The 14,777-nt window shown below is 44.8% G+C and overlaps 1 protein-coding gene across 1 annotated transcript in view; it reads left to right on the top strand.

Moving 5' to 3' along the window:
• The window catches only part of SUN2 (Sad1 and UNC84 domain containing 2), a 155,411-nt gene that overhangs the window by 112,704 nt on the left and 27,930 nt on the right, over window positions 1–14,777 (top strand). The window contains exons 16-17 of the mRNA XM_033929464.1: window positions 9,573–9,740; window positions 11,117–11,209. Coding sequence (XP_033785355.1) covers window positions 9,573–9,740; window positions 11,117–11,209 — 261 coding nt within the window. The remainder of the gene's footprint in view (window positions 1–9,572; window positions 9,741–11,116; window positions 11,210–14,777) is intronic.

Below are 14,777 nucleotides of genomic sequence, written 5' to 3'. Positions count from 1 at the left end.
GATGTTCTTAAGAGGCACATGATCTTAAACAAAATAGTAATTCATTCTATAATTTTACTAATTGATATTGTATGGAGAGAGAAGTGTCTAGCTGATTTTAAATCCTTAAACTTCGGAAATTTTAACTGCAGAAGATTGTAAGTTTGATCATTTGCATTAGGTCCTTGGAGCAGTATGGCAAGACCTGGCATGCAGGCTGGTGCATTGCCTGCTAGGATTTTAAGGTCAGTAATGCCCAACTTAAATTGAATCCTAGCAGCTGCAGGCAGCCAGTGTTTAGTGAATCAGATTTACTAATGCCAAAGATTAATCTAATTGCAGAGTTTTGTACCAATAGTAAACGATTAATAAGAGATTGGAACAAAAGACTAAAATGAGATTACAGTGGTCTAATCTTGAAAGGATAAGAGATTGTACCATTATCCAAAAAGCTTCCAATTGGAAGCATTTTCTTATAGCATTTTGGCTGACACATTAAGTTACTGCATAGAAAAGGCAGCATAAAGCATTCAAACTTGTTCTTTCTGTAGCTGAGAATTACCTGAAAAATTTTCCACTAGCAAACATTGACTTGTCCCATGTTCTCATGACCTGGGCCAGTCACTCAGACCTTTATAGCCCCAGGTACATTAGATAGATTGTGAGCCCACCGGGACAGATAGGGAAAATACTTGAGTGCCTGAACTGTAAAACCACTTAGATAACTTGATAGGCAGTATATAAACACCTAATAAACTTGAAACTTGTGCACCATATTCTGCATTTTCAACAGACTGTAACCAAGGATTTAAAAACCTGAAATGTATTTTCAAGTAGGAAAGCATATAGAACCTAGAGGCAGTATAAGAACTGGCAGGTCTCCTTTAACACACTGAGGGGTGCTTTAGCATTTCTCTCTGGTCTGACAAAATAGTTTCACTTGGAGAAAGAGCTTTTTACAGACCTGTTTGGTTTTGTGGTTCAGAAGACTATTAAAGCTGGAAGTAATGTGGGGCATATCTCACTCAACTGCTCTGCCACCAAATTCTGCACCTCAACTCTTCCCCTCTCTGACCATCACAACTCGTCACCCTGTCCCCCCAAACACGATCAATCACTACCTATACATTTGGGAAACTTCAGGCTGTGACCCCGACACTCTCTCCACCACTGTCTCATTCCTCCCTTCAACTACTATATCATACAAGTCTGTCAATAAAATTGTGTTCTACTACAACACCATTCTTTCTTCTCTAGAGACCCTCACTCCTCCCATTTCACGTCCTGTAAGGCGTGCCAAATCCCAGCCCTGTCCTCCAACATCCGCTACCTGCACTCCTGTGCCCAACATCTTTGGCTTAAATCACACACATGCTGACTTTATACCGTTCAAATTCTTGCTGACATCTTTCCAGTCTGCCCTCTCACTTGGCAAACAAGAATATTACGCCCATTTAAATATGGTAGCTCTAACCTTCGCCATCTTTTTGACACACTCAACTCTCTACTCAAAGTGCCCTCACCTCCAATCTCCCTGTCATTTTTCCCCAGACTCTGGCAGAGTTCTTCTACAATAAGGTTCACAAGATTCACCTTGAGTTTCCAACCAGATCACACACACCCCCCCCCCCCGCCACCACCACTCCCATTTCCAGCTGTCCATTCTGCCAGCCTCCCTTCAACCCCTGCCACCTTTTCCTCCTTTTCTGAAATCACTGTAGAGGAAACTGGGCATTTTCTATCCTCCTCCAGACCCGCTACCTGCTCCTCTGATCCAATTCCCACACACATACTTGGTGCTCTCTCTCCTACTGTCATCCCCCCCTATCTGTCACATCCTCAACCTATCACTCTCCACTGCAACTGTTTCCGATATCTTCACACATATCTGATGTCTTCAAACACCTCTCCTCAAAAAAACCTCACTAGACCCTACATGTCCCTCCAACTATTGCCTCATCTCCCTCTTCTCCTTCTTATCCAAGCTACTTAAACGTGCTGTTCACTACCGTTGCCTGGACTTCCTTTTACCTCAAGCTATTCTTGAGCCACTTCAATGAGGCTTTCGCCCACTCCATTCCACAGAAACTGCCCTTGCTAAATTCTCTAACGACCTGTTCCTGGCCAGTTCCAAAAGCCTCTACTCTATCCTTATCCTTCTCGAACTATCTGCTGCTTTCGATACTTTTGATCACCACATACTCCTCGATACGCTGTCCTTTCTGGGATTCCAAGGTTCTATTCTTCCTACCTCTCCCATCGCATTTTCAGTGTATGCCGTGGGGGATCCTCCTCCACTGCTATATCCTACTGTCAATTGGTGTTCTTCAAGGCTCTGTCTTGGTACCTTACCTTTTCTCTCTCTATACCCCCTCCCTCGATGCACTGATCTCTTCCCTTGGTTTTCATTATCACCTTTATGCTGATGACTCACAGATCTAGTTCCACACCAGATTTCTTTACAGGAATCCAGACACGAGTATCAGCCTACCTAACTGACATTGCTGCCTGGATGTCTCAATTGCTAAGTAAAACTGAATATGCTAAGACCGAGCTCCTTATCTTTCGGCCTAAACCCACCACCACCTCCCCAGTTCTCTGTTTCTGTGGACAGCACTCTCCTCCCTGTCTTGTCGGCTCACAATCTTGGGGTCATCTTTGACTTCTCTCTCTCCTTCTCCACTTAGATCCAACAAACTACTAAAGCCTGATGCTTCTTACTTTATAATATTACCAAAGTCCAACCTCTTCGAGCATACTACCAAAATCCTTATCCACATTCTCATCACCTTTCGCTTAGATTACTTTAAATTGTTTCTCTCTGGACTTCCACTCAACCATCTCTCTCCCCTCCAATCCGCACAAAATTCTGCTGCACAACTTATATTTCTCGAGAGCCACCATATATTACCCCTCTTCTCAAATCATTTCATTGGTTCCTAATCCATTTCCAAATACAATTCAAACTCCTCATAATGACCTACAAGTTCATTCACTCTGCAGCCCTTCAATATCTCTTGTCACTTATCTACTCCTATGCTCTCCTCCATGAATTCTATCGGGCAAGTCCCTCCTATCCATACCCTTCTCTTCCTCTGCCATCTCCAGACTCCGTCCCTTCTATCTTGCTGCGCCATATGCCTGGAACAGACTGCCTGAGTCATTACATCAGGCTTTGTCTCTAGCAACATTCAAATCCAAGCTAAAAGCCCACTTTTTCGAGGCTGCATTCAACTAACTCCCACTTATCGTAAAATTACCTATGTTCATCCTATCATTCTCTCTGCAAAAAAAACTCCCCAACCCCAATAGGTCCTGTCTGTTTGTCCAAATAAGATTGTAAGCTCTTCAGAGAAGGGACCCGTCTGTCTATTACATGTGAAATGGATAGCGCTGTGTATGCCTTTCAGTGCTATAGAAATGACAAATAGTAGTCACAAAGCGCTAGATTCACTTACCTGACTCTCTGTGGCCGATCCGTGCAGGCCCGACCAATTCACAAAACAATAAAATTAAAATGAGGGCGATTGGAGCAACGCCCCCTCTGACAAGTTTCAAGTTTATTTAAAAATTTTATAAACCGCCCAGTCGGCCTTCTAGGCGGTGAACATTATGTTAAAAACATATATAGGGAAACTATACATCCTTTAAAATAATAATCATTATTTAAAACATTTAAAAACAATACTAAAACAAACAGGAACAAAAAAGGGAAGAAGGATAGAACTACAGTTTATCAAGTAAGAAAGAGAACATATAGGGAAAGAACAAAAGGGAGGGTATCTAAAAGTAGAATAAAACTATGTAACCCTAAAAAGGGCATTTAGATCTCGAAAGCATCAAGAAAAAGAAATGTTTTTAATTTCATTTTAAAATGGTGAAGAGTTGATTCTTCCCGTAAGTGGACCGGAATATTATTCCAAAGAGATGGAGCGCTGACAGAGAAAATGGTAGACCTCATTGTGTTGATAAACTTCAGAGATGGAACAGATAACAGATTTTTAGAAGAAGATCTTAGAGTCTTAGAAGAACTATAGGGAATAAGTTCAATCCTGATGCATGTGCAGACCATCTGCTTTCCCTGTAGATGGTCTGTGTAGATGGGTGTTCGTTTTTTCTAGGGGTGGGGGTTACTGGCCCCGACTCTCCTGCTCTGGAAGGACGATCCCCTGCGTTTAAAAGCAGGCAATTTATGACTCTCCTGTTCTCTTCCACCCTTCTCCGCAGTGCAGCCCTGCTTTAAAACCACGGACTCGCACTGTGGGGAAGAGCGGCAGAGAGCAGGAGAGTCGGGGGCGGCAAGAGCAGGGCTCGGCTGAAATGGGCAGAGAGCAGAGTGGCAGAGATGGGCTGCAGGGCTGGGATTTTAGGCCCGAGGACAGTCGGAAAACACATTTGTGACTGGTCCCCAGCAGTCGTTTCTTGTGTTGATCGGCCAGCCCAGTTGGTTTCAAAAATGTCTTTGGTGAATCGCGTCCCTGCCTACTTTGCATGCCGGTCCCCTCATTTGCAAGCACAGATCAGAATCGGATCGGCACAGAGGTAAGTGAATCGGGCCAGAGTAAAATTGGGTCACAAACCGATTGGTACACGATCGGTTTGCTTAGTGAATCTAGGCCCAAAGAGTCCCAACAGGAAAAAGGCCCACAAACGAAGTGCAAGCAGGGAATATAGTGGGATAGGACAAAAGGCTTTCCACCAGAGCCAGCTGGATAAAATCAAAGATATTCGCCATACAGTATGCTTTTCTGGACTAGGGCATACGTTTGCAGTCGGTGCAGAGAGCTGGACAGCCTGAAATAGCAAGTCCGTATGCTGGAGGGAACAGTGAGAGAACTGGAAGAACTCCTCACCTTTAAAGAAGAACCCAGCAAACAGGAGAAGTTGCTTGTGACGTCCAGTGCCAGCGAAGAGATGAGGAACTTGAGAAATTCATCGAAGAAGACCACCAACAATATGTGGAGGTCCCAGGGCTGGAGAGCTGTACCCGAACTACTCAGGAAGAAGGCCAAGGAGATACCACTACAATTGATGAAGAGTCGGAAGCGGAGGTTGGGGATGTGTCACAGAAGAAAGAAGACAGGGACACCATGTCGTAGACTTACGACCCCCAAGAAACCCTCGAATAGAGAAGATAGGAATCATCGTTGGAGATTCCATTATACGCAATGTAGACAGCCACATCGCAGGAGGAAGAGAAGACAGACTGGTCACCTGCCTGCCCGGAGCAAGAGTGAAGGATGTGGCCAGCAGGATCATCAGGATCATAGACAGTGCAGGAGGGGATGACACTGCTGTACTTATCCACGTGGGAACCAACGACGTGAGCGGACGGAAGTATGATAGGGAGGAAATGAAGAACCAGCTCCGCTCACTCAGAAGAAAACTGAAGGTCAGGGAGGTTAAAGTGGCATTTTCTGAGATCCTCCCGGTACCGAGAGCAGATGCGAAGAGGCAAGATGAACTGCGAGAAATCAACGCCTGGATGAGACGATGGTGTGAGAGAGAAGGCTTTGACTTTGTGCGCAACTGGACGGCGTTCTGGGGAAGGAGCAGGTAATATAGGAAGGACGGACTACACCTCACCAAAGAAGGGGCGAGAATATTGGCTGGAAACATGAAGAAGGTCATTGAGAAGGCTTTAAACTGAAGATCAGGGGAGAGCGGACAGTCGACAACCAGTTGATGGCCCGGACAGCAGGCACTAAGAACATCCGCTCAGATAAAAGGGAAGAACTTGCAGCAAACGAGGGAGACAACAATGGAGCGCAAATAGATGCCGTGAAAGACACAATAAGGACTGTGAAGCCCAGAAAGTCCAAGAAGGCAGCACAAAGGGAACTTAAATGTATGTACACGAATGCCAGAAGCCTCAGAAATAAAATGGGGGAGTTGGAGACACTAGCAAGATGTGAAGAAATAGATATCATTGGTAAACAGAAACATGGTGGAACGAGGAAAATAAATGGGATATAGTACTGCAGGGATAGAAGCTCTACAGAAGAGAATAGGGCTAAAAGGGGGAGGCATTTCCCTATATGTCCAGGAAGGAGTAGAATCTATTAGAGAAGGGAAGGCGGAGGAGAAGAAGAAACTGGAGTCCCTCTGGGTAAAGATCCCCAGACAGAACGGAGCAGACACAAAAATAGGTCTCTACTATCGACCCCCCAGGACAGACGGAGGAAACAGACTCTGAGATGATAGAAGAAATAAGACATGAATGTAGGACGGGCAATGTAACAATCATGGGAGACTTCAATTTCCCAGGAATAGACTGGAACCTAGTAACCTCAAGCTGCGGCAAAGAAATAAAGTTCCTGGAAATGATGGGTGACTGCTTCCTAGAACAAATGGTAGGAGAACCGACAAGAGGAAACGCCACTTTGGACTTGATCCTAAATGGCATAACTGGGCAAACAAAAGAAGTAGAAGTCACGGTCCCGCTGGGGATGAGTGATCACAGTATGATCTACTTTAAACTCGACATCGGGAAGGGGAAGCGAACCAAGACCCTAACCACGATCTTTAACTTTAGAAAAGGAAGATACGATAACATGAGAGCCATGGTAAGGATCAAGAAAAGGATAGCCGAAATTGAAACGGTAGAGCAAGCATGGTCCCTACTAAAAAATATTATCACCGAAGCACAGAATCTATACATTCCACAGATTGCCAAAGGAAGGAAAACTAAAGCCAAAAGAGAACCAGCTTGGCTAACCAAAGAGGTGAAGGATGCAGTTAGGGAAAAGAAGGACTCATTTAAAAAATGGAAATGCGAGAAAACAACCGAGGCTTGGAACAGTCACAAAGATGACCAGAAGAAGTGCCACAAGGCGGAGAGATAAGCCAAAAGGGCCTATGAGGAAAAGATAGCCCAAGAGGCCAAAAACTTCAAACCCTTTTTTAGATACGTTAAAGGGAAGAAATCTGCAAAGGAAACAGTGGGCCCTCTCGACGACCAAGGAAGAAAAGGATACATCAAAGAGGACAAACAGATTGCAGACAGATTAAATTCCTTCTTTGCATCTGTCTTTACCAAGGAAGACGTCACATCAATACCCGAAACAGTGAAAGTTTTCAAGGGGGAAATAGAGGAGAGCCTCACCACAGTGAAGGTGGATCTGGACCAGATATACTATCAGATTGACAAACTAAAAAGTGACAAATTCCCTGGCCCAGATGGAATTCACCTGAGAGTATTAAAGGAACTAAAGGTGGAAATCGGAGAACTACTGCAATCCCTCGCTAACATGTCAATTAGAACCGGATGGATACCAGAAGACTGGAAGATAGCGAACGTCATCCCAATCTTCAAAAAAGGATCAAGGGGAGAACTGGGAAACTATAGATCTGTGAGTCTCACATCGGTCCCTGGGAAAATGGTTGAGGCTTTGATTAAAGACAGCATAGTACAGCATCTGAATAACCATGATCTGCTGAGAGGTAGTCAGCATCAGGTTCCTTCAGGAAAGGGAAGTCGTGCTTGACAAACTTACTTCTGTTTTTCGGGGGGGGGGGGGAAACAAACATGTCGATAGCGGAGAACCGGTGGACATAATATACTTGGACTTCCAGAAAGCGTTTGACAAAGTACCTCATGAGAGACTTCTCAAAAAACTACAAAGTCATGGAATAGAAGGTGATATACTAAGATGGATAGGAAAATGGCTGGAAAACAGAAGACAGAGAGTGGGCATAAATGGGAAGTACTCAGACTGGAAGAAAGTAACTAGCGGTGTACCTCAGGGCTCGGTTCTTGGGCCTATCTTATTCAATATCTTCATAAATGACCTGGAAGAAGAAACGACCAGTGTTATCATCAAGTTTGCAGATGACACAAAGCTATGCCGGGCAATCAGGTCACAAAAAGACAGCGAGGAACTCCAGAGAGATTTGAAACAACTTGAGAGATGGGCAGAAAATTGGCAGATGAGTTTTAATGTAGAAAAATGCAAAGTGATGCACCTGGGCAGCAAAAACAAGGAGCATAAACTGTTAGGTATAACACTGGGGAAGAGCGAACAAGAAAAAGACCTGGGGGTACTAATAGACAGGACCCTGAAGCCGTCGGCTCAATGCGCAGAGGCGGAAAAGAAAGCTAACAGGATGTTAGGCATGATAAAGAAGGAAATCACGAGTAGATCAAGGGAGGTCATAATGCCGCTTTATAGAGCAATGGTCAGACCACACTTGGAATACTGTGTCCAACACTGGTCTCCATACCTGAAGAAGGATATAACACCGCTGGAGACGGTGCAGAGGCGAGCGACGAAGCTGGTAAAAGGTTTGGAGAACTTGAGCTACAAAGATCGCCTCAGAAAACTGGGATTATTCACCCTGGAGAAGAGAAGACTGAGAGGGGATCTGATAGAGACTTTTAAAATACTAAAAGGAATCGATAAAATGGAGCAAGCTCACTCACCGGCAGGGGGAAAGGATGGTGAGCAAGTAACAACGTTATTCACATTGTCAAATGTGACTCGGACAAGAGGTCATGGCCTGAAGCAGAGAGGGGACACGGCCAGGACAAATGTCAGAAAGTTCTGCTTCACACAGCGAGTGGTGAACGCCTGGAACTCTCTCCCGGAAGAGATGGTGGAGGAAACCACCATTCTATGATTTAAGGGAAAATTGGACGCACATCTTCTTGCAAGACATATTGAGGGATACGAGTGAATAAGGTATTTGCCAGGGTACACCTGGCTGAGCCTCCGCGTGGACCCCAGGTCTGATCTGGTGCAGGCATTTCTTATGTTCTTATAAAACATCTTTGATTTTATCCAGCTGGCCCTGTTGAAATGTTTTTTGCCCTGTCCCACTGTAGTGGTAACATGAAGGAGAAGGTTGGGGGACCTAGGCCAAAGGGGGTGTCCTATCAAATAAAAATATCATCTTAGGACCAAACTGAGAATAATAGGGTTTCTTCCGGGAAAACACATCTCTCTTACTGACTTTCCCTCCACCTCCTCTTTTATTTGTCCTATTCATTCTCCTTCTCTTGGCATCTTCTAAACTTCCACCTGTAGTGTCAGACTGCTACCCTTTGGAGGAAAGGGAAAGGAGTTGGGACTGGTATACCACTTTTTTGTGGTTACACATTCAAAGCAGTTTGCATATATATAGGCAGTGGCAATGGAGGATTAAGTGACTTGCCCAGGATCACAAGGAGCAGCACTGGGATTTAATCCCACAACCTCAGGGTGTAGAGGTAGCAGTTCTACCATTAGGCCACCCCTCACCTCCAGTTAGAGAATGCCTGGGTTTGAGATTTTTAGATGTGTGGTGACTTCTGCATTACTGCATCCTCCATCCTCCGTTCTGTGTTACTCGGTACAACCTCCAGACACATGGGTTTAAGGGATTGTTCATGTATTTGTGATAGGAATCATTTACAGATTATGACACTTTTTATTGGACTAGTATAAGAAGGACCCCACATGAGCTGTGGAGCCTCTCAGAAGTGAAGGGAGGACTTTTCTTTAAAGCCAATGCAATTGCTGAAACGAAAGATTTTTAAACCTGATTTTCCTCAGTTTTCCATTTTCAGTCTCATGTTCTTTTTTTTTTTCTCTCTCCTGTTTCTTCACCTCTAGCCGGATACAAACCCTGGTAATTGTTGGGCTTTCCGTGGGTCGCAGGGCTTTGCAGTGGTCCGTCTGTCCAGCCGAATCCGTCCTACTGCTGTCACACTGGACCATATCTCAAAATCACTTTCCCCTAAGAGAAGCATCTCTAGTGCCCCGAAGGAATTTGCTGTGTTTGTGAGTATCTCTGTGTTTGAAATACATTGTTGGGTTTTTGGTGGTGAGGGGGGGGGGGTTCCAGTTTACTCCTGAGGAAAAAAATTCATATCAACTGGGCCTTTTCCTTCTATACTCTCTGATAAAGATGTCACCAAATACTTATCTGTACTTTAATAAGCAAAATAAATAGAATATTAAACCTAATAAATGCACAAAAGGGGAAGGCCGTTAACAGAATGCAGTTTGGTGGTCCCTGCTCCTACTTCATAGCTTGCACAGATCTAATTTACAGCTGTTGTGCAGAGACTCTCTTCTTTCTGGCGCTGGAAACAAAGGGAGGATTTTCAGCCATGTTTGTTGTGTGGAGGAGGGATTCCATAATTAATCCTGTCTAATGTTCCTCTACCTTTTGCTTATTAGGCAGTCCTGGAGGTTTGCACATTGTTCTGGTTTTCAGAATACTTTATTAAATATGCACAAAAGAGACCTGCTTGCACACTACCTCCACTGAGTGGAAATCTAGGTTATGCATATTCATTTGGAATATCCTGAAATTCTGACCTGTTTGCATCTCTCCAGGACTGAACTGGTGCACTCCAGCCCTGGGTCCTTAGTGGCTATTATCTATAATAGGTGTTATGTAGGCTTGATGGTGGGTGATGAGATCCAGAAAGCCTGAATCTCTCAGCTTTTCTGCATGACTGATTGCATTTAATGAAAAAGGTGTCTGGCATGACCTCAACACAGCAAATGGCAGTGGTCTGTTCCAATTGATGCTGTGTGCAATCCCGTTGGAAGTGCTCCTTTTGTTCATACACATCCAGGGTGGGGTAGGGGGTGGGAATATTTTATGATTTTTTTATGCTTATAATTAATTGTTGAGTATAAGGGAGGGGGGATATTTGATGCGAGTTAGAATTTGATAATATTAAAGTATAAAATGATTGTATTTTATATTACACTTATTGTGAGTTTTGAAAATGAATAAAGATTTATTTAAAAAAAAGAAAGGAAGTGCTCTTTCTGCCTGGTATTTCCAATAACTGCAGGCTCAGGATTCTGTGATGTCCTTGACTACTTATTGTGAGTTTTGAAAATGAATAAAGATTTATTTTAAAAAAAAGAAAGGAAGTGCTCTTTCTGCCTGGTATTTCCAATAACTGCAGGCTCAGGATTCTGTGATGTCCTTGACTACTTAACTAACCCAGTTGAAACACCCAGCTCCACTTACAAGCCTTCCTCAGAGGAAGCGATGTCACCAGCTAAGTTGGGCACCTAGATGGAATTCTACAATCCCCTCAAAGACAAGTAATCATCTACCATCTTCATCTTTTTTTTAATTCCTTGCTAAGCATTTCTCCCTTCTCTTTCGTTTTCTGGTTTTTGCCTTCTAGGGATTGGATGAGGAGACGGTGCAGGAAGGGACACTACTTGGAAAGTTCACTTACAACAAGGATGGGGATCCAATCCAGACCTTCCAACTTCAGGTATGTTGGGGCAAAAATGAGGAGGCTTGGGAACTTAATTCAGGATCAGAATCCTGCATTCCAAGATCATTCAGAGCCTCCAGTTCAAGTCCAAGGCTCATTTTTCACTTCTAAAGCAAGAAACAAGGCAAGAGGACTACAGAGCTGATGTTCTTGATGCAGGATTTATTATGTCACTTAATGCAGCTATCTTTGCAATCAACAGTATCTACGATAGCTTGAAGTATACGGACCCAACACGGCCATTGTTTCAACTTAACCATCTTCCTCAGGGGGCCTAAGGATCAGTGGCGTACCTAGGGTATGTGGCACCCGGGGCCCATCATTTTTTGACACCCCCCCCCCCCCCATGTAAAAAAAATTATTATTTTTTTTTTTTTTTTGCAATAACCATGAAATGGAATAAATGGTCAGAATAGAAACAGGCAGTGAAAATTTTCTTTTATTGAACCTCATATATGTAACCATTATTCCAAACATAACATAACATAACATAAATTATGTCTAAATTGTCATGACATTAGAAGTACATATGGAGTAGTTGCAGGTGATGCTTGGGACAGTTCTGATTGTGTTAGTTCGGTTTTATGTGTTTTTTGAATAGAAGGGTTTTTATTTCTTTTTGAAGGTTTTGCAGTCTGTGGTCGATGTCAATTGGTTGTAGAGTTGAGGGTCGAGTGTTGCAGCTCGAATGGCTAGGAGGTTGTCGAACAGTTTTTTTCTTTTGACGTTTTTGGTTGGAGGGTGTGTGAATGGTGCACAAGTTCTCCTATGTCTGTTTGAAGTGGATTGAATTATTTAGCTGAAGAAATTAGTTACCCCCTCATCCCACACACATTAATTCTCTTCCATTTTTGTTCCCATTATAAAAAAACACTGATAAGTTCCCAGAAAAAAAATACATTAAAATAAGAAGTGAAAACAAAGGCCCCTACAGATGAGAACATAACATAAGAATAGCCTAACTGGGTCAGACCAATGGTCCATCATGCCCAGTAGCCCATTCTCATGGTAGCCAATCCAGGACACTAATACCTGGTCAAAACCCAAAGAGTAGCAACATTCCATGCTACCGATCCAGGGCAAGCAGACACTTCCCCCATGTCTTAATAACAGATTATGGACTTTTCCTCCAGGAATTTGTCCAAATCTTTCTTAAAACCAGCTACACTATCTGCTTTTACCATAACTTCTGGCCACTTCATTTTTAAGTTTAGATCTTTCCTTTCAAACAGAGACCTTGCTAGATGTCAAATACAGCACAAGGTAACTTCACATGGACTTAGCTGTGCAGGAAATGTGAATCTCCTCATACACCCACCATATAGTGCAAAAATGTGCAAAGGTCTGTTTTTTTCTTTCGATCACTACATAGCCTAATGCCACACAAGCAGCGCTGTTACAAACATATTCTGTAGGTCAATGCTAAGGATAACAAAGTTTCCTTCCTTGGACCAGAAGGAGATAAACCACTGGAAGAGATCCCAAAACAACACCCAAAGACCCACTCAGTGTGTGAATCAGTTGAGTGGAGTGGACTAACTGGGGGGTGAAAATGGGCCCGGAGTTTGCTCAGCAGAATTTCCCAGACCACCTCTTCCTCTCAATTGACACGCTGCCACCATCACCACTAGGAACACCTCACTGGGTAGGCCAGCTATGCTATAAACTTTATAAAACACATTATTATATTTTCTTATAAAGCACATATTTTAACTGACCTCTCTGACATCCTCAGCCTTTCCATTCACAAAAATAGAAGGAAGAAAAGTTCCCATTTCCTGCTGTCTCATGTCCCCGGCCTATACAATATTTTTTTTCTGCAGACCCTTCAAAAGTCTGACCAAATCCTCGTTTCACTTGCATTATAAAGTACTGAGGATGCCATCTCTCCCCAATCCCAGGTCCTAAAGTCTAAGACAGTAGCGCAAACTAATGCTGCCAGATACAGGAAAAAAAAAATTTTGATTCGATTCAGCCCTATTGAATTGGTTTTTCAATTCGATTTTCCTGCCCTGTTGGGTGATTTTTTTCAAAACTCCTGGTGGGTTTTATAGCTTTTTCACCCCCTTTGGCTTCTCCTAACCACACTGGCGCTGTGGTGTAAATAAAATAAAGAAACAAAAAGGACTTTTCCTCTTTCTGTTAAATCCTAGCTCACGTTTGCAGTCCAACACCAGCTCTGGCAGGATACACATTTCAAATCTGACATGTTATAATCACAAAACAGAAAATAAAATTAATTTTTCTACCTTTTGTTGTCTGGTTATATTTCAAATCTTGTTGGTCCAAGGCTCTGGTTTTCTTCTGATAACTTGCTTGCCAGGGTCTCCTTCTTTCTGCATGCTAACCATCCATCTGCCAACTCTGTCCTCCCTTTCCATTTCCCTTCCCTTCCCAGGAAGTCTGGTATCTTTCCTTTTTTTCATCTCCCTCCACAGATCCACCTTTTCTTAAATACCCTTTCATCCGGCATCTCTCCCTCCTTCCCCACCATCCCAGAGTCCACCATCTCTCCGTTTCTTTTCCTAATTACCCTCCTATCCAGTATCTCTAGCCCTCCTCCACACCATCCCTTGTGTCCAATTTCTCTCCCTTTCTGTTCCTTCCCTCCCTAAATCCCATGGTCCATCATCTCTCTCCCTCTCCTCTATTTCAGACCCATTATTTCTTCCCCCCCCCAAAGTTTGGCATATGCATGTCTCTTTGAACACCCCCTTCCCTCCGTGTACTTCTAAATCATGGTCCCCCCTTAAAGGTCTGCCTGTCCCACCTTGAAGGCCTGCACCCCCCTTGAAGGCCTGTCCCTTCCCCTTGTAGGCCTGTCCCCCCCTTGAAGGCCTGCCTGCCTGTCCCCCCCTTGAAGGTCTGCACCCCCCGAAGGCCTGCACCCCCCCGAAGGCCTGTCCCCCACTTGAAGGCCTGTCCCACCCCCTTGTATCTTCTCCCCCCCCCCTTGTAGGCCTGTCCCCCCTTGAAGGCCTGCCTGCCTGCCTTTCCCCCCTTGAAGGCCTGTCCCCCCTTGAAGGCCTGCACCCCCTTGAAGGCCTGCACCACCCCCCTCGAAGGCCTGTACTCCCTTGAAGGTCTGCACCCCCCCCCCGAAGGCCTGTCCCCCACTTGAAGGCTTGTACCACCCCCTTGTAGCTTCTCCCCCCCTTGTAGGCCTGTCCCCCCCTTGAAGGCCTGCCTGCCTGCCTTTCCCCCCCTTGAAGGCCTGCACCCCCTTGAAGGACTGCACCCCCCCCCCGAAGGCCTGCACTCCCTTGAAGGTCTGCACCACCCCGAAGGCCTGTCCCCCCCCTTGAAGGCCTGTCCCACCCCCTTGTAGGCCTGTCCCCCCCCTTGTAGGCCTGTCCCCCCTTTAAGGCCTGCCTGCCTGCCTTTCCCCCCCTTGAAGGCCTGTCTCCCCCTTGAAGGCCTGCACCCCCCTTGAAGGCCTGCACCCCCCCCTGAAGGCCTGTCCCCCCCCCCCTTGTAGGCCTGTCCCCCCCCTTGTAGGCCTGTCCCCCCCCCTTGTAGGCCTGTCCCCCCCTTGAAGGCCTGCCTGCCTTTCCCCCCTTGAAGG

This window comes from Geotrypetes seraphini, chromosome 2 (genome assembly GCF_902459505.1).
Source record: "Geotrypetes seraphini chromosome 2, aGeoSer1.1, whole genome shotgun sequence".
NCBI classification, from domain to species: Eukaryota; Metazoa; Chordata; class Amphibia; order Gymnophiona; family Dermophiidae; genus Geotrypetes; species Geotrypetes seraphini.
Note: the sequence above shows the minus strand (reverse complement) of the source record. Positions and strands in the feature narration are given on the sequence as shown.